General features: G+C 43.7%; 1 protein-coding gene across 1 annotated transcript in view; it reads right to left on the bottom strand.

Moving 5' to 3' along the window:
• OBSCN (obscurin, cytoskeletal calmodulin and titin-interacting RhoGEF) overlaps nt 1-23,717 on the bottom strand; it is a 198,831-nt gene that overhangs the window by 58,666 nt on the left and 116,448 nt on the right. Inside the window, exons 58-74 of the mRNA XM_064416433.1 lie at nt 23,072-23,338; nt 21,398-21,664; nt 19,807-20,073; nt 18,883-19,155; nt 15,263-15,529; nt 12,794-13,066; nt 11,383-11,655; nt 9,341-9,628; nt 7,594-7,866; nt 5,208-6,563; nt 4,351-4,629; nt 3,587-3,665; nt 3,104-3,222; nt 2,005-2,202; nt 1,560-1,592; nt 1,373-1,471; nt 671-889 (exon numbers count right to left, since the gene is read on the bottom strand). Coding sequence (XP_064272503.1) covers nt 671-889; nt 1,373-1,471; nt 1,560-1,592; nt 2,005-2,202; nt 3,104-3,222; nt 3,587-3,665; nt 4,351-4,629; nt 5,208-6,563; nt 7,594-7,866; nt 9,341-9,628; nt 11,383-11,655; nt 12,794-13,066; nt 15,263-15,529; nt 18,883-19,155; nt 19,807-20,073; nt 21,398-21,664; nt 23,072-23,338 — 4,830 coding nt within the window. The remainder of the gene's footprint in view (nt 1-670; nt 890-1,372; nt 1,472-1,559; nt 1,593-2,004; nt 2,203-3,103; nt 3,223-3,586; nt 3,666-4,350; nt 4,630-5,207; nt 6,564-7,593; nt 7,867-9,340; nt 9,629-11,382; nt 11,656-12,793; nt 13,067-15,262; nt 15,530-18,882; nt 19,156-19,806; nt 20,074-21,397; nt 21,665-23,071; nt 23,339-23,717) is intronic.

Here is a 23,717-nt window from a genome sequence, read left to right as displayed (position 1 = left end):
AGCTCCTGACCTGGGATATATATTCCCAGTCCTGGGATGGCAATGGTTTCTCCCTCCTCTCCCTGTCCATGGAAAATATGTAATTGCCCCATTTCCCCACACTGCTCAAGTTATGCTCCTGCAGCTCTTGGTACAATAAAAATGTGGGATACAAGACAGGAACAGAAAAATGGTATCCTTCACAGCTCTGCCCCAATTCCCAGTATATATTTGATTTTCCCCCATCTTATTGTGTGAAAAAAGGCCTTAGAAAACCCTACAAAAATCAAATAACTCTAATACAAAATACCTCAGCAGAGTGAAGCATTCAAAATAGTTTTTCAAAAGGTGACTTTTTCCAGTTACTTTACATTGCATGTCATTTTTTTTAAATTTGTACTTAATTTGGTTGCTCTTGAGACTTGCCTTTTGTTTATACAGAAAATATGCTGCTGTTAATAGAAGACAGAGTCAGAAATCCTAAATATTATAGAAGTAAAGAGTGCAACCATTTGCAAGAGAAGCAAAATCATGGCTGCTCTTGAGAAATTTTTTTTTTTCTTTTTTTTTTTTGGGTGTGATTGGATAATTTGTTTAACAGTCACACTTGGTTTTTTGGAGTTTTTTTCCCCTTAGACACTGCATAAAAGGGAAATATAGGGAAATTGTTTGTGTTGGGGCAAAGATTTACCATCTGCAACTTCCAGGTTGGCCGTGCAGATGGACTGGCCAGCCTTGTTGGTGGCAATGCAGGTGTAAGCTCCACTGTACTTCTTCTTGACATCCAGCAGGATCAGGCTGTGGTGCATGTTGGAGCTGGCCAGTTTGTACCCAGGAGTGTCGGGTTTGATCCACAGGATGTCTTCCCGAGACTCTTCTTTCATCCAAGTGACTGTTGGTGGTGGATGTCCTAAAGGGAAATTGGTGCAATAAGCTTTAATCTTCCTGTTTGTGTTCCTCCCTTAAAATGATGAGCCTTGCTGTGAAAAAATGCTGGTTTGATCCATTTTCTGATACTTTCCCAACAATAACAGGCATAATATGCAATAAAGGAGGATAAACCATTTTACAGCATGCTCATAAATACATAATATCTTTCCATAAAACCAAAATTGTCAATCACCATACAATGCATGGTCAACATCCATCATACTGCAAAGTGTCATCATCCACATTTTTACATACAGAAAAATGGAGGTGAAAAAAAAAAATGGAGGTAAAAAAAAAAACCACTGTGAAGTGTCCGTGTAAGAAATGTAAGTTGTGAGTAGAATCCCAGACTTCAGATATAGGATATAAGGTTAAAATGACTTGGGGGCAGAGAGAGAAGAATGTGTTGTGAAATTACACATTTCAAGTGTTATTCAGAAAGATGAGGTATCTGCTCACTTACCTTCAACTTTGACAGATAATGTGATGCTTGCACCCTTTTTCACCTTCTTGTTTGTAAATCTTTCAAGGAATCTTGGCGGTATCAGCTGCTCATGGGAATCTGGAAATAATATTATTGAAGAAGCATGGTGAGTTTAGACTGAAAAATTCCTGGGGCTTCTGTTCTCACCTGCTGTGGCTTCTCTCACCTGTTTTGGATGGCTCTTCTTTCTCATAAGGATCTGAAACACAAGGAGAAAAAAAGAACACGACAACTATAAATAAGTGTTAATCCAGGAGTTGCAGGAAAAAGCTCCCAAAGTGACTCCAGTGGAGATATTACACAGAAATATTGGTGTGATTTGTAAGAGCCCCTAAGTTTTAATGAAATGAACTTTTAAGGTTAATGAGGATGCGCAAAAATAAAATACCTGTTTATGAGACAACAGTCAGACCACAGAGAAGTGGCATCATCATCTTCTTAAACAGTAAATTTATAGGTGAATAAATTAGGAACCAAGAGTAGTGCACATCATCTTTTACTTACAGACTTCCCCATCTCAACTGAGTTACCTTAAGAGGTGTCCTCAGTAAAAAATAACTATGCAACATGGCAAGAACCTCTGGAACAGCCCAAAACAGAGGAACACCCACCTTTGACTACCAGCCTGGCCGAGGAATATGCAGAGCCAGCAGAGTTGATGACAAAAATCAAGTACTGGCCGGCGTCTGCTTTGGTGACGTCGCGGATTTCCAGGGAGTGGAATTCCTGCCTGTCAGTCTTGAGGATACGGTCTGAGGCCTTCAGGGGCTGCCCATTTTTGAACCAATAGAGACGAGGCTGAGGGTACCCTGTGAGGAGCAGTTACAGACACGGAGAACAAAATTCATTGGCAACGCTGATTTGGGAGCATCTCCAAACTGCCGGGCCCTCTGCTGTTTCAAGGGTTTAACAGGGCTCCTGTTTCAAGGGTTTAACCAATTAGGAATGCTTAAAAAGGCATTAAATAAGATTTATCAGTCAAAATTATTTCCTGTCTCCTGAGTTTCTGGCATTCCTCATATTGTCTGCATGTGCAAATGCCTTGGAGGTTGAAAAAATCAACACTTAAGTCTGATTTGAAAGGTTCACAAGGAGAAATGTTGAAGCCAAATGCATTCTCATGATTTTTATAGACAGCAACAGGAGAAAACAGGAAAATCCCTACCTCTCCCTACCAGAGTCAACACCAGAGGGACATTTTTGCAGTTTTTACATTGTACGAGCAAACCCTTAATGGAGGGAGGCAAGTCCATGACTGCTTAATTTATTGAAGAGAATAAAGGAGAGTGACTTCATTTTTATTAATATTATTACATAATTATGATTAATATAAATATGTTACACTAGATCTAGTTGTTTATGTTATATAAATATATATGTAGTATCTAATGATAGCTATTAATAATGATAACAAATAATGTCAAGTTTATTATTTCTAATGCTCCTGTGCTCAGAGAAATCCAGAATTCAGTTTTCAGAAACACATTATGCTTGGATATATGGACAAAAAATGAGGCTTAATCTGCCTGAGTCCGCTCCAACAGTTCCTGTTCAGCAGCATGAACACATTCCCCAGCTGGTTTGTGCAGAAATAGTGCAAGGTGCTCAGCCTGAGGTCACAGCTGTAGAAGAACACCTTGGAAAACCTTGTCCAGCACTTCAACCTGATATCAGACCTGGAAAACTGACAATACCATGGGATCGACTCACCTTTCACCTTCAGGTGAAATTTAGCCAGCGATGCTCCAGGTGCCACGTGAATATCATGAAGCTCATCAAAGATCTGGGGCAGCTGCTCCTCCTCAGTGGTGGATTCCTCCTGTTCTCGGCTAAGCAGCAATTGGGATTAGAAAGAAGAAAATCAGGACTCCAGGTAAGAGTTTGGCATCAGAATAACCTGTTTTAGGTAAATTCAGTCTGTGGGTTTTGGCATCCTGAGGACAGACTCAGCACCATCTGACATTAAAAGTAACAGAATGATTCCTTGAGGAAATACCCCAGCTTGCCTGAAGGCTCCAGAGCAATTCTGCCCATGATAAATGTGCAGCTGTTGCAGTTATTGCATCTCAGCTGGGCTGGATGCTCCTTTATGGCATTAACCTGCCCTGCTCAACACAGCAAACCCAACCCTGGCATAAATACACAGAATGATCTCACCGAGTCAGAGGTTAGAGCCACAGTTCCATATTTTACCTTGAAATATATTCCTTGGCACTGTAATAAGATGATGTCTCTGTTGCATCTGCTGCTGTCTCATAGTCTGTGCTGGTCACTATTAAATGGAAGAAGATCGGTCTTGAATCATCTGAGCTTTGAAAATATTTTTCTTGCTTAAATAGTTCTTACTGATTTTAGCTCCCTTACTAATTTGAGTGACTGGCAGGTGGATTTTATATTGTACTGTGGTAGGATCCCACACGTCCCTGGATTATGAAATGCCCCTCTGTTCACCCCAAAAGCTTTGCTCTGAACCTTGCCTTGGAGTTAGCAAAACCCAGCTAAACCCAAGAAGTTTGCAAGTGAAAGTTTTCTGGCCAAAACACCTTCCTTTAAAATGTAAATAGTATGGAGATTCTCAGTTCAGTCGAAGAAAGAACAGAGATAATTTCTCCCAGGCTGAGCCTGAGAATCTTAGAAGAAAGAATTAAAACAATTTTATCTCTCTTTCTGTAACCATTGTTTATAGTTATGGTTCTTCACAGTGTGCTATTCATAGTCACCAATAGTGTGAGATGTTTCTACTTTGAAACAAATCAAGTATCACCTTAGCAAGTCACATTATAAAAGACTCATTATTTTCATTAGAGTTAACCTCCTAATCCGCCTGAAGACTAGAGTCTTTCTTTCTGTCCCTGACTCAACAGCATCAAATGGTGCTTTCCTTGAGGAAAAAAAAATTAATCAGGTCTCAGCAGAACTCCTTTAATTGGTTTTTCTACTGTGATTTTGAGACTTACAGTCCACACGAAGCTCAGCCTTGGTTGAAGCCACCCCCATGTTGTTCTCAGCGAGGCAGCGGTAGACGCCCATGTCCGTGGGCACCACAGCAGTGATGATCAGCTGGTGACACCCTTCCTGGTCCTCATTAATCATGTAATGATCGTTTTCCTCAATAGCTTTGCCATCCTTGAACCAGCGAACCGTGGGCAGGGGTTTGCCAATGACAATGCAGTCGAAGCTCACTGGGTACCCATCCTGGACCTCTTGGTTTTGGAGCTCGGTCATGAACATGGGGGCTAAAGGTGGGGTGGTTGGAGAGAAGAAAGAAAAGTTTGGTTTTAGTTAAAGATATATTTTAGGTCCCTGCTGCCCAGACTTCTGGTTTCCAGTTTTTTAATTGCAGAGTAATATATTTTCTCTAGAAAAGAGTCAAGAAACTCCCTAGCACTATGAAGATACTCCATCAGCACAGCTGATACCAATACTACAGCTGCCAACTATATATTATCCCTGCTCCTATCCTTGTCAAAATGTCTTGTCTCCCTCAGAACCATTCTAAACCCTGCATAATTAATTTAAGTACCATAATCATAGTATTTATGGTCATGTTGTAGTAGCTGACGTTTCTACCATGAAAAGGGGCTTCATAGATAAGCCAATACATTGTAACCCCCTCACCAGTTTGCCTCCTCTCCCTCAAAATGACAAAGAATTTAAAAAGTCATTATTTTTTCTAAAAGTGCAAAGCTTTCACAAAAATACCTGCAACTAATTAAAAAACCAAAAAAACCAAACTTGCTCAAGAGTTACAAATTATATTGTGACCTATTCCCACTGTGTATTCCAAGGAATAGGCAAGATTTGCTTCCCCTACCTGTGTCAGAAGTCAGCAAAGGTGGTGGAGGTCTCGCTACCGGAGGTGGAAACTTCCCAAAGGTGGGAGGTGATGCCTTCCCAATGCGCAATTCGATTTTTTTCGGGCCTTGTTCCAAGATGTCGATCTCCACTGGAATTCCCAGAGCACCAAACATCTCTCTGAACCGCGTGGCGGCTGTTTTGGCCTCAGACATGATTTCAAACTTGATGTAGATGTACTGGTCATCCTCACGGTACGTCTGGTGGTCAACCACGTCTATGTCCCCTTCATCTGCGCTGACAAAGAGCTCTTCCTCCACATCCGAGATCTCCGTGGAGATCTTGGCCCTGAAGAGTCTGTGGAGTCTCCTTCCTGCTTTTCGGAAAGCGTCGTCCAGCTCGCTGCCGGACGAGCTCTCCGTCTCGCTGTCGGTGCTCTGCTTGTTCCTCTTCTCCTTAGCAAGAACCTGAGCTTCCTGAGTGCCAACCACCACCTTAGCGCTGTGCGAGACCTTGCCAAACTTATTGGATGCCTCACAGGTGTATTTACCTGCATCCTTCCTGTCCAGGCCGGCGATGATCAAGGAGCAGGTGCCGTCGCTGTAGTTGTCTATGTGGTAGTAGCGGCCATCCGAGAGCTCCTTCCCGTCTTTCAGCCAGCGCACGTTCATGTCGGTTTTGCTGTGGGCCACACACTCCAGGTGCAGGGTGCTTCCAGGCTCTCCAGAGAAGTCTTTGAAGGTCTCAGTAAACACCGGGCACTCTTGTTGCTTGATCTCTTTTCTGACTTTGTAGCCTTTGAAAGCGGCTTGGATCTTCACAGCTGCCTTGTTCATGGAGGGGTCGTCTAAATCTGGCAGCTCTGGTTCAGCTGGCTGAGCAGCTGTGGTGGCCACAGTGGTCTCCACTGTGGATGTCTCCCACTGCTTCCATAGTTTTCCTGTGGAGGTGGACTGAACCTTGCTGGTAATGCTGGTGCTCTTTTTCCCAGCTTTCTTGAGGTAGTTAACTAGGGAAGGAGTCCCAGCTCTGGACTCATCATCAGAGCTTGTGAAAGAGAAATCTGCCTCTCCTGTCCTGGCCAGCTCGTCACACGTGGAGTACTCCTCCGAGTAGTAGTGAGACATCTCTGCTTCCTCCTTCCTCAGCTTCTGAAGCTTCTCATCCTCCTCAGGCACCTCGCTGATGGAGTCCAAGGTGGGCTCCCGGCTCATACGGCGCTTCTTGGCCAGGGCTTCCCACAAGAGGTGAAGATCTCCCTCCTGGGCAGCTTCAGGGGGCAGGCTGGGCTGGATGTGTCCATCCACCTGCTCTTCAGCCCGGCTGGCAGGGGGAGCTTCCCTGGCAATCTCCTTCAGCATCGACACTGTGGGAACTGCAGGAAATTAAACAGATGAGAAGTTAAATGTCTGTGAGTTTTGAGAAAGCACATGGAAATGTTCTAGAGGGGAGTCTCAGTGGCATTTAACTAAGCATCATACTGAGGACAACATGGGAATTTACAGAATCACAGGATGGGGAAGGTTGGAAGGGACTGTTGGATATCATCTAGTCCAACCTCCCTGCTCAAGTACAGTCCCCTAGATCACATTATTCAGTGTCCAGATGGATTTTGAATATCTCCAGAGAAGGAGACTTCACACCCTCTCTGGGAAGTTGATATAATTGAATCTGGTCCAGGTGAACTTGTCCTAGCTGACCATGCTTTCAGGAGGAGGATGGACCACACCATCTTCAGTCTGTCCAACCTCAACAATTCTGTGATTTTATGCATGCACTTAAAACATTACAAAACAACTTTTTTAAAAAAATATTTATTCCTTGCACATTTGAACCCAATAAAGAGATCTGTGCCCTTTTTAATGTTGCAGTTGATGAACTTGTTGTTAAGACTGCCAGTGGAGCCTGGAAAGCTACTCAGGCTCATCCTATCTCCCAGATATACAGGGCTTCCCTGTCTGTCCTGAACTGATCTCCAGTGGCTGTGCTGGGAGCTGAGACTCCCATCTCACATGGACACACTTGCTTGATTGGATGTGCCTAAGTCTGAAGGTATCTGGAACACATTCAAGTGCCTCTGCATGTTGCCCAGTCTCTTTTGAGATGCTCCACGTTGTCTGGGACATCCACAGAACACCCTAAAGCATCTCAAAAGGCACCAAAAACTCACATAGAGACAATAATGCCACGCCTTAAATATCTGTCTCCAGAAACTCTAATCTGAGCAACTCAAAACGATTTGGGATACAGGAACATACGGGGCAATGCCAAACAGGAAAATAACAATTTGTTGTGGGTTGTTGTCATAGCTTGTAAAAGAAAATGAATTCCAGTCAAGCTGTGGAGATTGCCCTGGATGTCCATACCAGACCTGATTTAACACCCCAGCAATGCACACTCCATACCTTCAAGACACAGGCTGGCAACAGATTTGACTTCTGGAGAAGCCATGCAGGTGTAGCTGTCCTGATCCTCAGGTTTAAATCCACGGATAATGAGTATCTGCTTCGTTCCATCAGAGACGATCTCGTATCTCCCTCCGGCTTTTATTTGCTCTTTTCCCTTGAACCAAGTCACTTTCTCCTCAGTTTTACTTGATAATGTGCACTCTAGGCGAGCCACCCCCCCTTCTGAGACAGATCCTCCCACCAAAGGTTGGGTGATGGTAATTGGAGGCTCTGCAATTACAGAAATAAAGTGAATTAACACAAAGAACAATCATGTGGCTTTAAGGAACTCCACTCCATACAATATCCAAGCAAACCATCCATCATTTACAGATTTTTCACCTATTGCAGACAACCAAAGGAAAAAAAAAATTAAAAGACTGGCAGCATCCAAAGTGTGTTCTTCCAAAGATAATATCAAAACAACTTTCCAAGCTCTCCCAGTGCTTAAACCAGCTCCATCTAAACACATACATGCAGAAGTGGTTGCATTTTCCACATTCCTGTGTGTTTGCTGGTCTTCATTTACCCATCATCAGTATAAAAGAAGTTCTACAGATTTCTAGATATTAAATGTTTCAAAGTGAAGAAGTTGTGAGACAAAAAGAAACAATAAATAGAATGAAAAGAGATTATTCAAAGAGGCATTCATCTCTGCCTTGAAATAAAAAGAAAAATATAGATATATATTTATGCAATCTGAGGAAGAGTAAAAATTATCAAAAAGCATAAATAATTTAAACAAAAAAATTCTCTGCATTTTCTTTACTTTGGAAGGAGGTCTACCAACAGAATGCTGTTTGTGGAACCATGATACCTCAAAGAAAACCATATTTAAGTCAGAGATGTTGACTAGGATGTAAAAGACAGTTCTGGGTTCCCAAAAGCAGCACATCCCTCAAGGTTACTTTCCTCTCTGCATGTTTCACCAGGGTGAGGGGATTGCTGCCCAAAAAGCCTGGGGTTTGTTGTTGAGAAAGTCAGCATGTGCAGAGTCATCAAGGTCCAGCACTGGCAGCTGTTATTGTTACCAAAAAAAGACATTGTGTACCTGAACCTTAAGCAAAAGAGTATTTTTTATCATTATACTAATTTTGAGGAATTTAGATGAGTGACACCAGAGAAAGAGTTGCAAGAAAAGAAAGATTGAGAGAGACTCCCCATCCCACTGAAGCTTCCAAAGTTTCACCATCAGACAGCGAAGGAACTGTGTCCCTCAGCATTATCTTTGGGAGAATTCTTGAAAAAGATGCATAAAAAACATTAAAAAGATGGGTGAAGAAGACAACATTGCTCACTCATGGTCACAGTCTTGGTTACTCCAAACACATTCTAGCATGCCCTTTTTCACTCATTCCATCCTAACTCCACCAGAAAAGACACTCATAGTGACTGCCCAACACATGGGTGCAGTGCAAGAAACCCATGGTGATGGGCCAGCACGTGGATGATGCAGTGCAGGCTGCAAGACAGCTGGATGCAGTGGAGGAAATAAAAGAACAGTGCTAAAATCACAGCAGCTTTTGTTCACGGCAGCCCAGAACGAGCTTTTTATCCCAAGCACTTCCTCCTCTTTTGTGTTGGCAGCCAAGCACTGAAAGATATTGCACTGGGAGATGCCTGGAATGGGTGAAGCAGGCATGCCATGCAAAATGTAGGGTCTGCAGGCGCTTGCAGTCCTCCCTGGAGCTGTGTCCATCCTCACCTAACCGCACCATCTGGGGGAAGTGCACCGCCTCGCTGGCCCCCGCTTTATTTACGGCCGACACGCGGAATCTGTAGGGCTCCCCCGGGCTGAGGCCATCCACAGTGAGCTCCGTGTTTTGGATGAGGCCCTCTCTGCACGACTGCCAGCCAACTCCTGGGATTTTCCTCTCCACCTTGTAGCCCAGGATGTCCCGGCCGCCGTCGCCCAGCGGCTTGTGCCAGGACAGGGTGACAGAGTGGCTGCTCTGACTTAGAACTTCTGGCTCTTCGGGTGGCTCGGGGAGGGCTGGGGGCACAACAGAGGTCCTGTGATGTATGCTGTGAGCAGTAACACTTCATCCTAAAACACCCCAGAGCCTTCTGCAAAGTGAAGAAGTCACTTCTGTCCTCCTTCTTCTCCATGAGGACAGAAGCGCAATGGACCGAGTATTCTCCTTGTTGTAAAGTTGAGTGGAAAGTCATAATAAAATCATGACCATGAGTACCTGTCCTCCACTGATTTGCCCTTGTCTGCCCTGATCTATGCTGCCAATGAGAAACATTCATTTTCCAACTCTCATCTCAAATAATTAACCTCTTTGTCCCACCAAGCTTAGAATAAAGATAATCCTACACAGCCCATAGTATCAAGGAGTTCAGCTGAAAATTCCAAGCACATTTGAGCCTTGATTGTGTTTATTTTAGGTCTGGCCTTAATTGAAATCAAGTTATTATGGGACTAAAGAGTAGCTCAAATATTTTAATAACGAGTCATTCCACTTCTGTGTAATTGCAGTATGTGTCACAGCATCAGGCAAAAACAGATAAATATGTGATGGGAATGATCTGGTGTCCTGCTGTCCATGATCATAGAATGGTTTGGGTTGGGACCTTGAAGATCATCTAATCCCAATCCCTACACTCAGGACACTGGAAAATGTTCCTTGCTTACATTACACTTTGGCCTAAAAGACAGAAATAATTGCTTCAGTCTTGAGTTCAAAACATTTATGATGTAAGTGACCTGCCATGACATACCAATCCAAAGAATTAAAGGCAAATATGGTCAACAGCCAGTTCTTTGACTCTGGACACCACAAGAACAACATAAAATCTTTTCTCTGTTGTCAGCCAGATTTCATACAGAAAAATCTGTCAACAGGAAGAGTATTGTATTTTTATTTTGAAATTCATTAAATGTAAGTACCCAAAATTAGAAAAGCTGATTTAAATCCTTTTATTATTATTATTGTGGTGGAAATGACTGGAATGTGTAACAGAGATCCCTTCAGACTCAGAAATCATTAGGCAGAGATTACCTGTAGCCATTTAAAGTATAGATGGTCCATCAGTGACTCTTTAACATCTCAGCTACAGCTAAAATACATTTAATTATCTCGTAACCATCACTGGGATGGTGCTGCGTGACCACTGCTGGGTCACCCACTTGTCCCACTGTGGGAAGGAGCCAGATCCTGGGTGCTGAAATGGACACTGATGTGGCATCATCCAACCTGCTCCACGAGGGAATTAGGGAATTATCATCTTCCCTACTTAACTCTCGTGTCTCTGGAGCAGGAGGTGTGTGCTTCATGGGTGTCCCCACTTGAGGGTTTAACATGCTGCTCATTAATCTGGAAAACTGTTTGCCCTGCACCTGAGCTGACTAGCAGATTTCAAGGATTCCTCTGCTGTTCTGGATAATTTTTCCACATGGATTCTAGCTCAGCTCCCTCCTGTGTCCACATTTCCAAGAGTGAAGTTGAACTCTGAGAATACTGATTTTTGTTAGAGTTTATGTTACATTTTACAAAAGACTGCAGCTAAAGAAAGTTGGAGAGCATCTCTACCATCACTAGCCTGATACATTTTTCTTCTGATGAGGTGGATCTGGTCAAAGAACAAGTTGCCAGTAGTATCTTCTCAGACTAACAACACTATTTTGGTACATGTGAGGCAAAGTGGAAAGGATCAGCACAAAGATTGGGATATTCAGTGTTGTAGCTCAATACCAAAGTTTGAGAATTTGAGTGGCCATGGGCTGGAACAACACACACTTACCAATCACAGAAAGCTTGGCTGATGAAATGGCCTCCCTGGAAGCAAAGGTCACCTCTCCAGAATGACGCAGTTGGGCTTTTTTCAGAATGAGTTTGTATTTGTTTCCATCTGCTTGCACCTCCCAGTCCTCACCTGGCTGGATCTCTGTGTCATTGCTGTACCAGGCCACTTCACTAACTGGCACAGCTTCACTCAGGACACAGCTAAATGTTGCTTTTTCCCCCAGAGACACTTCCACATCCGTGAGGGGCTGCAAGAACTGCAGGCGCCACCCTGTAGATTAAATCAGTGATCAAGCCCTCAGTTCCAGAAACAACCAGGAGATTTTGTGAATATTTGTGCTGAATCTCTGAACACCCAGGCCTTGGAGAGCAAGGAGGTCATTAAAAGGTTTATGTGTATTGCCAGAACAGAAGGTTTAGAATCACAGAATGGTTTGGTTTGGACTTTAAAGCCCATCTTGTATGCCTTCCACCAGACCAGGTTGCTCCAAACCCCATCTAATCCATAAGTGGAGACGGATCTCTGCTTTTGTCCTCTTATTTTCTTACACAGAAAGGGTTTCTGGTCCCCACTGGGGTCTCCTGTAATACCATAAAGTAAAAGGATACATAGATAATGTTGTTGCTGATAAAACCCCCCTCTCTGAAGCCCTGAAGTGCCTATAAACACAACCAAACTCATCAGAATCATGAGAGCTCTGAGACAATCATTTGCTGCTAATTCAGTGCCAACTGGTCCTGCTTATAAACCATCTCACATCCTACAGAGCAAGAAAACAAGGAAATTGTAAAGCATCATCCATTTAGGGGTGAGGGAATTGCATTTTTCTTCAGATTTTTATTTTTCATGGGAAAACAAAATGCTTTGGGATGACCTAATTTGTACATGAAGGGAGCCAACAAGAAAGATGGCGAGGGACTTTTTGCAAGAGCGTGGAGTGACAGGACAAGGGGGAATGGATTCAGATGGACAGAGAATAGGTTTACATGAGATATTAGGAAGAAATTCTTTGCTGTGAGTGTGGTGAGGCCCTGATACAGGGTACTCAGAGAAGCTGTAGCTGCCCCTGGAGCCCTGGAAATGCCAAAGGCCAGGTTGGATGGGGCTTGGAGCAGCCTGAAATAGTGGGAGGTGTCCCTGCCATGGCAGGGGGTGGCACTGGATGATCTTTAAGGTTCCCTCCAACCCAATCCACTCTGTGATTCTTTGAGTTCATGTTGGGTTTGATGATCTCAGAGATCTTTCCAACCTGAATGATTCTATGATTTATTGTGTGGGAAGAACATTTAGATAAGAGACAAACAACAAATGCAACATTTCCTTGCCGCTACTCATCATATTTCCCTGGTTTCTTTCCCCCTTTCCAACCAGAAATTGAAGATTTTCCCTGCCCAAGCACCTGAGTTACCTTTCACTGTGAGGAAGGCTGAGGTCACAGCATCACTGCACATGAAAGTCACCCTGCAGCTGTCCTGGGGAGTTAAATTCTTCAGCAGCAGGATATGCCTGAGTCCATTTTCAAAGTAAACCATCTCAGTGTTTTCTGTGGTTTTGGCAGGTTCATCGTCAATCAGCCAGTTGTAGTTGTAGGTCTCAGGCTTGGAGAGGTAGCACTCGAACAGGGCTTCCCCTCCTTCCACAGCCTCCACATTCTCCAAGCCCTGGACAATGCTGTTCTTGGCTAGAAAAGAAGGACAATTAACAGTATTAATTGTTTGGCCCTATATCTCTGAATATTAGCAAGCCTCAGAGCACTGGATGATTCCCATTGCTGCAAAGCTGGTGGAAAAATGTGGATGTGATAAACGGTGCTTGTAGGTTTAATTGTTGATTGCAATCCGTGCTCAAAGTATAACAATAAAAAGATTTAAAGACAGTTTAAAAGTAATGATAAACCTCTAAACCCTCCAGCATTTCATCTAGAACCTCTTGTATTTCATTTAGATTTCTCCAAAAACCTGGTTTTTATAAATAATGAAAAAAATGGACATATATAGTCAATAGGAAGCCATAGCTCAGGAAGATAAAGTGCAAATTCCTTTTGTCCTATGACAGTTTCCCAAAGATCTCCCAGACAGCACAATTATCATCATGATGGGGGAGATGTGAATCCACTGACAGCTCGTGATAAAATCTCATTACTTTTCTTGCAAAGCAAACGTAAGAGAATGTTATGGCTGGCAAAACCATAGCGACAGTTATCCGAGATAATTCTGCCTCTAGGAAACACACAAAGTCAAAATCTCTATCAAGATTACTTTGAATGGTAAATTTCTGAATTATTGTAAAAGCTCTGTGACACTGAGGTTCATTTTCCCATGCTGTGTGGTGAGTTGTGGGGTCAGAAACATGCACAAGCCTCCACACTCCAGCCATGCATCAACTGGCACCTGGACAGGAACAATTAGCTTGATGCCAAATTAAATGTGGGCTGGTGCATGTGGGTATAATTCATGTTGCTACAGGGAAAAATGACATGCACAAGGGTGGGGACACACGGTTGAGTAAAAACAGTTTACACAAATGCCATAAAATGGCCAGCATGATTTGTGTTATAAACCAAGACCCCGAGACATCCCTGTTTAGATCTCTACAGATCATTTGGAACCATGCCCAGCAAAAAAAATTAGTGAGAATGTTAAAAACCTCCAAACTGAGGCATTTATTTAATGGTAAAAACAAACAAACATACCCAAAACCCATAAGTGACCAGATATTTATTAACTTATTACTAATTACAAGGTGCCCAGAGATGTTGTGTGTGGACTCCCCATCCCTGGAAGTGTCCAAGGCCAGGTTGGATGGGGCTTGGAGCAACCTGGGACAGTGGAAGGTGTCCCTGCCCATGGCAGGGGGTTTGGAACTAAATGACCTTTAAGGTCTTTTCCAACCCAAACTATTCTGGGCTTCTATAATGCTAAAAATATTCTGAATTTTATAAGATTCATACTTATGGAGAACAATGAGGGGGTTGCAGACTCTTCTTGGAGAATGCGTAATTTTTGTTAGAACAATTCAAATTGTTTATCTGTGTATTTTGGAAGCTTTAGGTTTCCCTAATTATGGAAAGCAGCCAATTGCTAACCCTACCTCCTCTGGGATGCTTTTAGATTATGTTCATTAAAATCTTTTTTAATCCCTACAATGGAAAGTGCTTATCAATGTAGAAAACATTTTAATAAATAACACCCTGTTCTTCTGCACTGACAACCAACTGCATTAAGCAAGAAGGCAAAATAGCCACAAATATTCAGAAATCAGAACCTGCTGTTGCTGATCACTCCAATTCACTTGGTAACCAAACCCACGAATTCCATACACAGTAGAAAAAAAAATTCCATGTAAAATCTTAACTTTTTGTTAATTTTTGTATATACTGTTCTTCAGGATCTCCACAACTGTGAGTGCTGAGTGAGGAGGTAATTCCTGAGGGATCACTGAAATAGGTAAATTACCAAACTCCTTTAGTCAGCAAAATAAAATTGAATTCCATGCTATCCATTAGTTACTGGTTTTATGTAAAAAGTGCTCTTTAACAGCAAAACAATATTTGTACTATTGCTTTGGACCAACAATACACCTGTGATTTTACAATTCAGCAGGACAATTCCCACCACACTCACACTCCAGCTCACTGCAGAAGAGGTGGAGTGGCTAAGTGGTGCAATGAATGAGTGTTAATTAGAAATAAATCACCCTGCAGTTTCATATTCAGCTCACCTTACCCTCAGCTATTTTTATCCTCATTCTCAGTACTGGAGTGAGCACCAAGAGCAGGTTTCTGATGTGTCCCTTATTGCAAAGCCTCGCCATGATTTTTTCTACCTCATTTATTTGGAACCCATGGTAGTCTTCCTCTCTGGCTGGAAGACCTCACCTTGAACATCAAGTGTAGCCATCACTTTAATGCCTTCAGCTTCACAAGAATAGATTCCAGTGTCTTCTGGGACCGTGGGGTTAATTTTTAGCATGCTCACATTCCAGTCCTGATCGATAATCACTCGCTGCCCATCTGCATGTATTTCCTGATCATTTTTCTTCCAGATGGCGTGCACTGGCCTAGAATATTGGCATATGAACTCTGCTGGGCCATCTTCATCAACAGTTATGTCCTGCATGGGACTGACCACTTCAATGGTGGGATCTGTTAACCAACACGTCAGGAAGGACATGCATTAGTGGATCCCCATGGAAACCACCCCTTGGAGGGTTTTTGCCAAGCACAGAGCCCGTGGGGAGCAAGCAGAGTGGCGCTGCAAGCAGGGGGATTAGCAGTTTAGTCTGTGCCTGTGTCAGCATCAAGCAGGATGGAAGCCAGACGGGTGCATTAGAACATGACCATGGGAAATGGGCCACCAGGAATTAGGGCTTGTGCTGGAACAGTCCTGAGTTTGGACTGCTTCTCCAATTTGGTGTTTCTCCCAGTGTTTCTGAGATCTTCCAGGCTGGGAAGCACTGGATGTGAAACACTTCTGCTTCCCACATGTGGAGCAGAACTGTGATGCAGGGAGTGGTTCCCTGCAACTCACAACCTCACAGAGCAATAGGAAAATACCACAAACCCAGTGGAAGCTCCTTGTGTGACTAAAATATAACTACTCATCAGAAAGAAACATAGCCCTCAAATGTAGACACTCATTCCTGTTCTGGGGTGCTCTTGGCTGTCAGAAATCACGTGAGGAGCAAATATCCAGGATAACTGTGTCAAAAGAAGGGTACTCCAAAGGAGCAGATGAATATTGTTTTGATTTTTTGTGTGTTTCTCTGCAGCAGACACATTATTTGGAGAAAAACAATAGGATTTCCTTTACAGTATTTCATCTAGAGATCACTGAGAGATCATAAACCACTGACATCTCAGACCGAGAGCCCATAAAATGCTGAGAGCAGCTGGATATGCAGCTCCTCTAAAGTGGTGAGATCCATGAGACTGCTCATAAACACTTTGAAAACACAAGTTCTATTTGTGAGGCAGCTGCAAGGCACAGTAGATATATCTGACCTAAAATACTGTGAGTTCCCAAAGCAGCCAAGGGTCTCTCCTGAGTTGTCAGACTGGATCATCCATCTACAATGCAATATGCAGGTCAAAAGGAAAAATCTCAATGCAGTCTGAAAATGGAAGTCTCTCTGAAACATCATTCTTAGCAGAATTATGTCAGCTTAAAGAAATAAATATATATGATAGGGCTGCAAATGGACATAGAAAGATGACAGTCAGAGAAAGCTGGGATATCATCAGGAGCTTGACATGATGATCCTTGAAGACCCTTCCAGCTCAGGACGTTCTGTGATTCTATCATGTCCTTATTCTTCAAATAGTTGCTCTGCTCACAAGCCAGCTGGAATAACCCAACAGGATCTCTGTCTGGAATGCTCCTCTTGAAACTACTGCAGCAGGCTGAGGCTTTGGGATGCCCCTGGCAGACCCTGGGGAGCAAAGAGAGCTTTGCAAACACCATTTGTAGACTTTCTGCAAGGCTTGATCCCGCTCACTAAGGTTCCCTCTGCCACTCCAAGTGTCTTCCATGTGTGGTTATAGAGAGGAGGCCCCCATGGAAGATCCTGGAGATGTTTTGGTGACTGAAGAAACAAGCAGGTGTCTGGGAAGCACCACCATATCCCCTTCCATAAGATGCAGAAATGTGTTTCTCACAGCAAATATCACCTGTGGTACTGGAGAAGGTCCTGGTCCCACTGTCCCCTCACTGTTGGCCAGGGCAAGGACTTTGGTGGCCCCGTTCACCTGTGCAGCTCTTTGGGACTGAGGAGCCAACGAGTGCCCTGGAACCTGCAATTCTCACGTGCCCAGAGGAGCTAGAAAACAGCAGCAGCTCCTTCACCCTTCTCCATCCTCTCCCCATCATCTGTGAACCATCACTCCAGGTCATGGGATGAATGAATTGTTGGGCAATGATGTTGTGGACTCCCAGCATGGAAAGCTGAGATCTCACTTGTTACAGAATAAATCAAATTACCAACACGCTTTAAACCAGGAGAATAAGGCACAAGGAACAAGTCAGCTTGCTCCTTGATGAAGAGCAAGCCATGGATGGCTTGGTAGACTGAAATATATTTCAAACAAAAATGTATGCTTCAATTTGTGGACAAAATAAATTGTACAAAATTATCAACACAAGAATGGTTGGAATTTTAAAAGTGTTACACTTTTCTATGAAAGCAAGGGTTACTGAGCACAGTGTAACTGGGGTTATCCCAATCCAGTTATAAAATACTGCTAGCATGATTCAGGTTTGCACTTCAGGAATCTTGGCTTCATGGAAGTACAAAATATTCACATACACGTGTGTAGCTGCACGAGCTGTGGGGTTGGACTGGATGACCTCCAGACATTTCTTCCAAAATCAATTATGCTGTGATTCCATGAAATGGAAATATCTCAGGAGCCCAATAATTCACTGAGCAGAATACCTAACAATGCATTTATTTTTAATTTATGTTCTAGGCACACTGGAATTTTTTTTTTTGCCTGGAGAGCCCAGAACCAGGTTCTGTCTCTGAAAATGGATGCAAACTGACACAGGACTTGTGGGGTCTGTACACTGTGATGTCAGTACATCATTCTATAGCATGAAGTAATTTCATATTTAATCTCTGCAGAGAACCAGATTTGAATGTACAAGGGACACATAACGCAGAGAAGGAGACATCAACCACTGATTACAATTCCATGTTGTGTATCATTCCTGTTATGGCCCAGTTATAGCACGGGCGTAGATTTGCATAAAGATATTTTAACCCTTTATATCTCTGTATATATCCATTTTCTAAGCAGGGAATAAGCCTTAACTTTGCCTGAAAAACAGCAGATCTTCCCCACAGCTATAAAAGAAGTGGGTGGGAAGGAGCTTGCTTTATCAAGTCTGGAGCTCAGTGTTATTTGCAGCTTTTGGCTACCCTTACCAAATGGGAAAAATATTTATTCAACAGACCAGAAAGATTTGCCAGTGCAGCGATGAGCTTTTAAAAACAAGGCACATTTTGTCTCTGTGTTACTGGAATGTCACACACCCATTGGTTTCCAGGAACAGCCCAAAATCCTCTCCTGGGAACATGCTGAGCTCAGCACCAGTAGCCCAGCTGTGGAGCAGCACAGTGGGAGATTTGGGAATTACCACCCCCACAAGATTTTGTGGTATTATGGAAAAAAAAAAAGCTGAAGTGGGGATATAAATTCAGGTGCTACCACAGATGTTTATGTTCATCTCTTCTTTGAAGTCAGGTGAAAGCAGCAGGCCTGACCCTGCAACCCTCCCTCACCTATAAAATCCAAAAGAACCTGAGGGTGAGGGAAAAAAAAAAAAAAATCAGTGTGGTTGTACCCAGAAGAATTCTGGGGTGACTTGCAGAGTGGGAGGGTTGCAGGGCACAGGAGGACCATGAAGGGATTTAGTAAGGGTAGCCTGGCAGGCAGAAGCACCAGCACATGGAGCAAGTCCAGAGGTGGCCACGTGTTTCTTGCTAACAGGGAAATACCTTTGACTAATAATTTAGCTGAGGATATAAGGGACCCAGCTCTGAAGGTGACAGTGCCCGAGTCGTGGCACGCCACGTCATTTAGGGTTAGAGTGTGGATCCTGCCGTCCTGCTCAGAGATTTCAGTCACCAGGTTGTTGTGGAGGGGGGTCCCATCCAGCCACCACTGCACGTTCTTCACGCCCGGGTGCGAGAGCTCGCAGGTGAAGGTGGCTGACTCGCCCACAAAGACGTCTGTGCTCCTTAAACCAGACACTATCACAGCTGCTTCTTCTGCCGACAGAGCAAGAGAAGGTGCCAAAGGAAAACAAAAACAAACGCGCACGACTCGCTCCCTGCAGAGCTAACCCAAGCAGAGTTAAACGTGTAGGGCTTTTCCAAGGGAAAAAAAGAACTAAAATTGTCTTTGAGAGGGTTAGAAACCACCTTCCATCCCTCCAGATGCTTGTAGGAGCAGTGTGTGTGTCTGCAAACATAATTTCACTGGGAGGAAACTACACTTCTTGCCCTGGTCATGCCTGGCTCGTCTGTGTGTTGCAACCATCTGCAGAAATTGTGTGAGGCAGGGAGGTACTAAAAGGTTTAAGCGTTCACTTGGGTGCTTTAAAGGAATAATAAGATTATCAACAATGATAGAAGCTGCAATCCGTTGTAACAAGAATTTCAGTATTTTTACGACCACTGCTCCAAGTTTTTCAGCAGTACCACCATGTGTTCTGAGACACAGTATGGTCAGTACTTTAAACTAGCTTAACTTAAAAAGATGAGTCAAACCTCAGCCTGGAGGTGAGTGTTTATACCTTCACTGGAATCAGGAAAGAAAGGGATGGACTTTCTGCTGTTTGGCCAGTTACTGCCAAAGATTTTGGAGCAAGAATTCCAGGCAGAAAACCAGAGCATTTCCAGCATGTTCCACCACCTTACCTTGCACATACACAGACCCTGTGGTGATCTCGTATCCAGTGCTGCAGGTATAGTCCCCACAGTCATCAGGTTCTACACCACGGATGATCAGCTCAGCCACGCTGCCCTTCAGCTTCACCTCGTACTTGTCACTGGGCTGAATGACCACCCCTCCTTTCCTCCACTCAACGGGAGCGTCCGGCTTGGAGATCTCACAGTGCAAAACTGCCGTTCCCCCTTCTTCAGCCTCTACGTTTTTCAGCTCTTTCTTAAACAGCACTGGCAGTACTGTGGTGGAGAAGCAACTGCATCAGTGACAGCGCTCAGAGGTGGGAAACCTGCTTGTGACTTCTGCAGCTGGGCTGCTCCCCTCTTTCTGGACCACGGTTTTGCTTGCTGGCCACTCATGGAATCAGTTGATGATGCTGTAAAGGTGTCCAGTGCTGCTCTGGGCCTCTAAAGGTGTTCACGTGGCCATACTCACCATTCCAAGTGGAAGCACACACAGCACAACACCACCAGTCACAACACTGAGTCAGAACACTTTAGGTTGGAAAAGACCTTCAAGATCAAGTCCAGCCATTAACCCAGCACAGCCAAATCCACCACTCAGCTACATCCACCCAAGTGTCACATCTACACATCTTTTAAATATCTCCCGGGATGGTGACTCCACTGCTTCTCTGGGCAGTCTGTGACAACGCTTGGCCACCCTTTCAGCCAAGAATTATTTCTTAATACCAAATCTAAACCCACCCTGGTGCAACTTGAGGCCATTTCCTCTCATCCTATTTCTTGTCACTTGTGAAAATAGACCAACCTTTACCTCACCACAACCTTCTGCTGGTTGTTGCAGAGAGTGATAACATCTCCCCCAAGCCTCCTTTTCTCTAGGTTAAAAAACCCCAGATCCCTCAGAGAACATGAGATTTTGGGTGTTTAACCTCTGAAATCACATGCTCTGAGCAGGCATATGTTACAGTGACTAAACCCACAATCTGCAAGTGTGATCTTATCTAAAAAACATGGCATTCTTAGCACAAAATGAATAAAACTGTAAAATCCAAAACCCACAGAGTTCTTAGTACAAAATGAATAAAACTGTAAAATCCCAAACCATAGAGTTCTTGGTAGAAAATGAATAAAACTGTAAAATCCAAACCAGTAGAATTCTTAATACAAAATGAATAAAACTATAAAATAAAAAAACAGCAAGAAAGGCAGAGTCACAGCTCATGGGCTGCTCAGGCACTAAGACATACAATGGATCAATTTAAAATGGACTTGTCCTAGGCATGGTGAAATACTTCAGTTTGATTTCACAGTGTCAGTGACAACTCAGCAATAAAATTTCCATGTGGATGTGGCACTTGGGGACATGGTTTGGTGGTGGACTTGGCAGCGTTGTGTTAATGGTTGGACTCAGTGACCTCAGAGATCTTTTTCAAACTAAATCAGAGAATGGTTTGGGTTAGAAGAGGTCTTAAAGTTCCAGTTCCTGCCGTGAGCAGGGAACCTTCCACTAGACCAGGTCTCTCAGAGCCCCATCCAGCCTGGCCTGGATGATCCCAGATCCCCCCTGTGAAGGACGGACAAACAATCCTCGTCCTACCTTTGACCTGCAGCGAAGCCGTGGTCTGCTGATCCCCCGAGTCACAGGTGTACTCCCCAGCATCCTGAGCCTCAGCCTCGTAGATGAGGAGCTCAGCTCGTGTCCCCTCCTGGCGCATCTCGTACTTGTCCCCGGGCTGCAGCACCGCGTCCCCTTTGCGCCACTCCAGGCGCGCGTGCGGCCGCGTCAGCTCGCAGCGCAGCACGGCCGTGCGCCCTTCCTCCACCTCCTCGTTCCTCAGCCACTGCTGGAACAGCACAGGCAGGCCTGGCAGGGGCGGCGGGGCAAGGAGGAAATGAAAAACGGGTGAGGCAAAAATAGAAAATGGAGGGGTGTTTTATTGTTATGGTGCGGATAGAGCTGTTAGTGAAGTTTATGGACAATTCTGGCTGGGTTTCCCCAAGGAGAGCATCCAGGGATGCCAAAGTCAAACCTAGACAGAGGATGAGGAGGATGAGGAGTTAATCGGCAAGAAAAATTTGATTTCTATGTGAGTTACATTTCTCTCCGCATATCCCAGACTTCTTTTCACAAAAAATTCGCAGTTCACTAATTACTACTGAAGGCCAGACAGCTTTCCATCCTTGAAATAAAATCATAGAACGGGATAAAATCACTCAAAAAACATACAAATATTTTTAAAAAAATTTAAATAATATAAAAATATAAAATATACATATGTGTATATATATAATATGTATTAATATATGTTAGAATATATAGAACACATCAGAAAATTAGACTATATTGAATATAATAGAATATAGAATATATAGAATATGTAGACTAGTATAATAATATAAAAAATAGAATTATATATGTAATATATGATATAAAATGTTATTACCATAGACAATAATATATGTAGGTTATATTAGAATATATATAGAATATATAAATCCTATGTTACAATCCAAGGCTTCAGATGTTGCAGCCAGAGGTCAATTACAGAATAATTAAAGTTTGAAAGGACTTTGGGAGGACCCCATGGATGGAGATTCCTCCACTCCTCTGGATCTCAGTTCCAAAGTCTGACCACTCCTTCATGTTAAAAGTTGGACTTGTTCTAATCTGAATTTCTCTCACTGCAGCTTGCACTTGTTGCCTGTCATCTCTTTACTGAGTTGTCCAAGAAAGTTCTGTGTCTCTCTCCTCTGTAGATCTCCACTAAGAAGCGGCAAAGAGTGAGGACTCCCTTCCACTTTCTCTTTCCCAGTTATCTAAATCAGCTGCCCTCACTTCTACTTATACTTAGATCCCAGAATGGTTTAAGTTAGAAGGTACTATCATCTTTTTCCAAACCCTGCCACTGCCAGGGTCACCTTCCACTATCCCAGGTTGCTCCAAACACAGTCCAACCTGGCCTTGGACACTTCCAGGGATCCAGGGGCAGCCACAGCTTCTCTGGGCCACCTGTGCCAGGGTTTCACCATCTTCATTGTAAAAAATGTCTTTCTTATACCTAATCTAAATCATCCCCCTTTTGGTTTAAAACCATTACTCCTTGTCCTATCACAACAGGGTTTGTCCATGTAATTCATGTGCTCCAGCTCCCTGACAAACTTGGTGGATTCTGCTGCACTTGCTCCACTGATCAGTGTCTCTCTTGAAATAGAGAGCTCTAAAAATCGATGTTCCCTCCTCTCACCACTGCTGGGCACGGAGGAACCCTACCTTTGACCTCCAGTCTGGCCGTGGTCTTTCCAGCAGCCATGTGGCAGCTGTACTCCCCGGAGTCGGCGCGGTTCAGGTCGCGGATGAGCAGCGTGTGCACCTTCCCCTCCTGCTGGATGCTGCACTTGTGGCTGGGCTGGATCACAGACGTGCCCTTCTTCCACTCCACGGGGACATCAGGCCTGGACACCTCGCAGGACAGGTGGGCAGTGCCACCCTCCTGCAGCTCCAGGTTGTGCAGCGCCTTCACAAAGGTGACCGGGGCAGCTGTGGGGAGAGGGGACCAGCACTGCTGCAGCATCCTCACCCAGCATCACCCCAGGGCAGAGCTGGGGGTCTGTAGTTACATTTGGAACCAGCTCAAAGAGGAACAAACAACACAAGGCATTGGCCATCCTTCAAAAATCGTTCTGTATATCTTAAAAGAAAGGTTTTCCAGAGCTTTCAGACTTTTTTTGTAAATATGACCTAAAAGCATCATAAGTAGGAAATTAGTCCAGAGTATATTCTTGACACTCTTCAGCATTGATTGTGACATGTGATCAACTGCGTAGTTGGATGGTCTTCAAAGGATGTTAATTATATTAAATAACATCAAAGGATGTTAATGGTAATTATTATATTAAATAACATCAAAGGATGTTAA

The sequence above is a fragment of the Passer domesticus genome, chromosome 1, assembly GCF_036417665.1.
Source record: "Passer domesticus isolate bPasDom1 chromosome 1, bPasDom1.hap1, whole genome shotgun sequence".
NCBI lineage: Eukaryota > Metazoa > Chordata > Aves > Passeriformes > Passeridae > Passer > Passer domesticus.
This window is presented reverse-complemented; position numbering and strand designations above follow the sequence as displayed.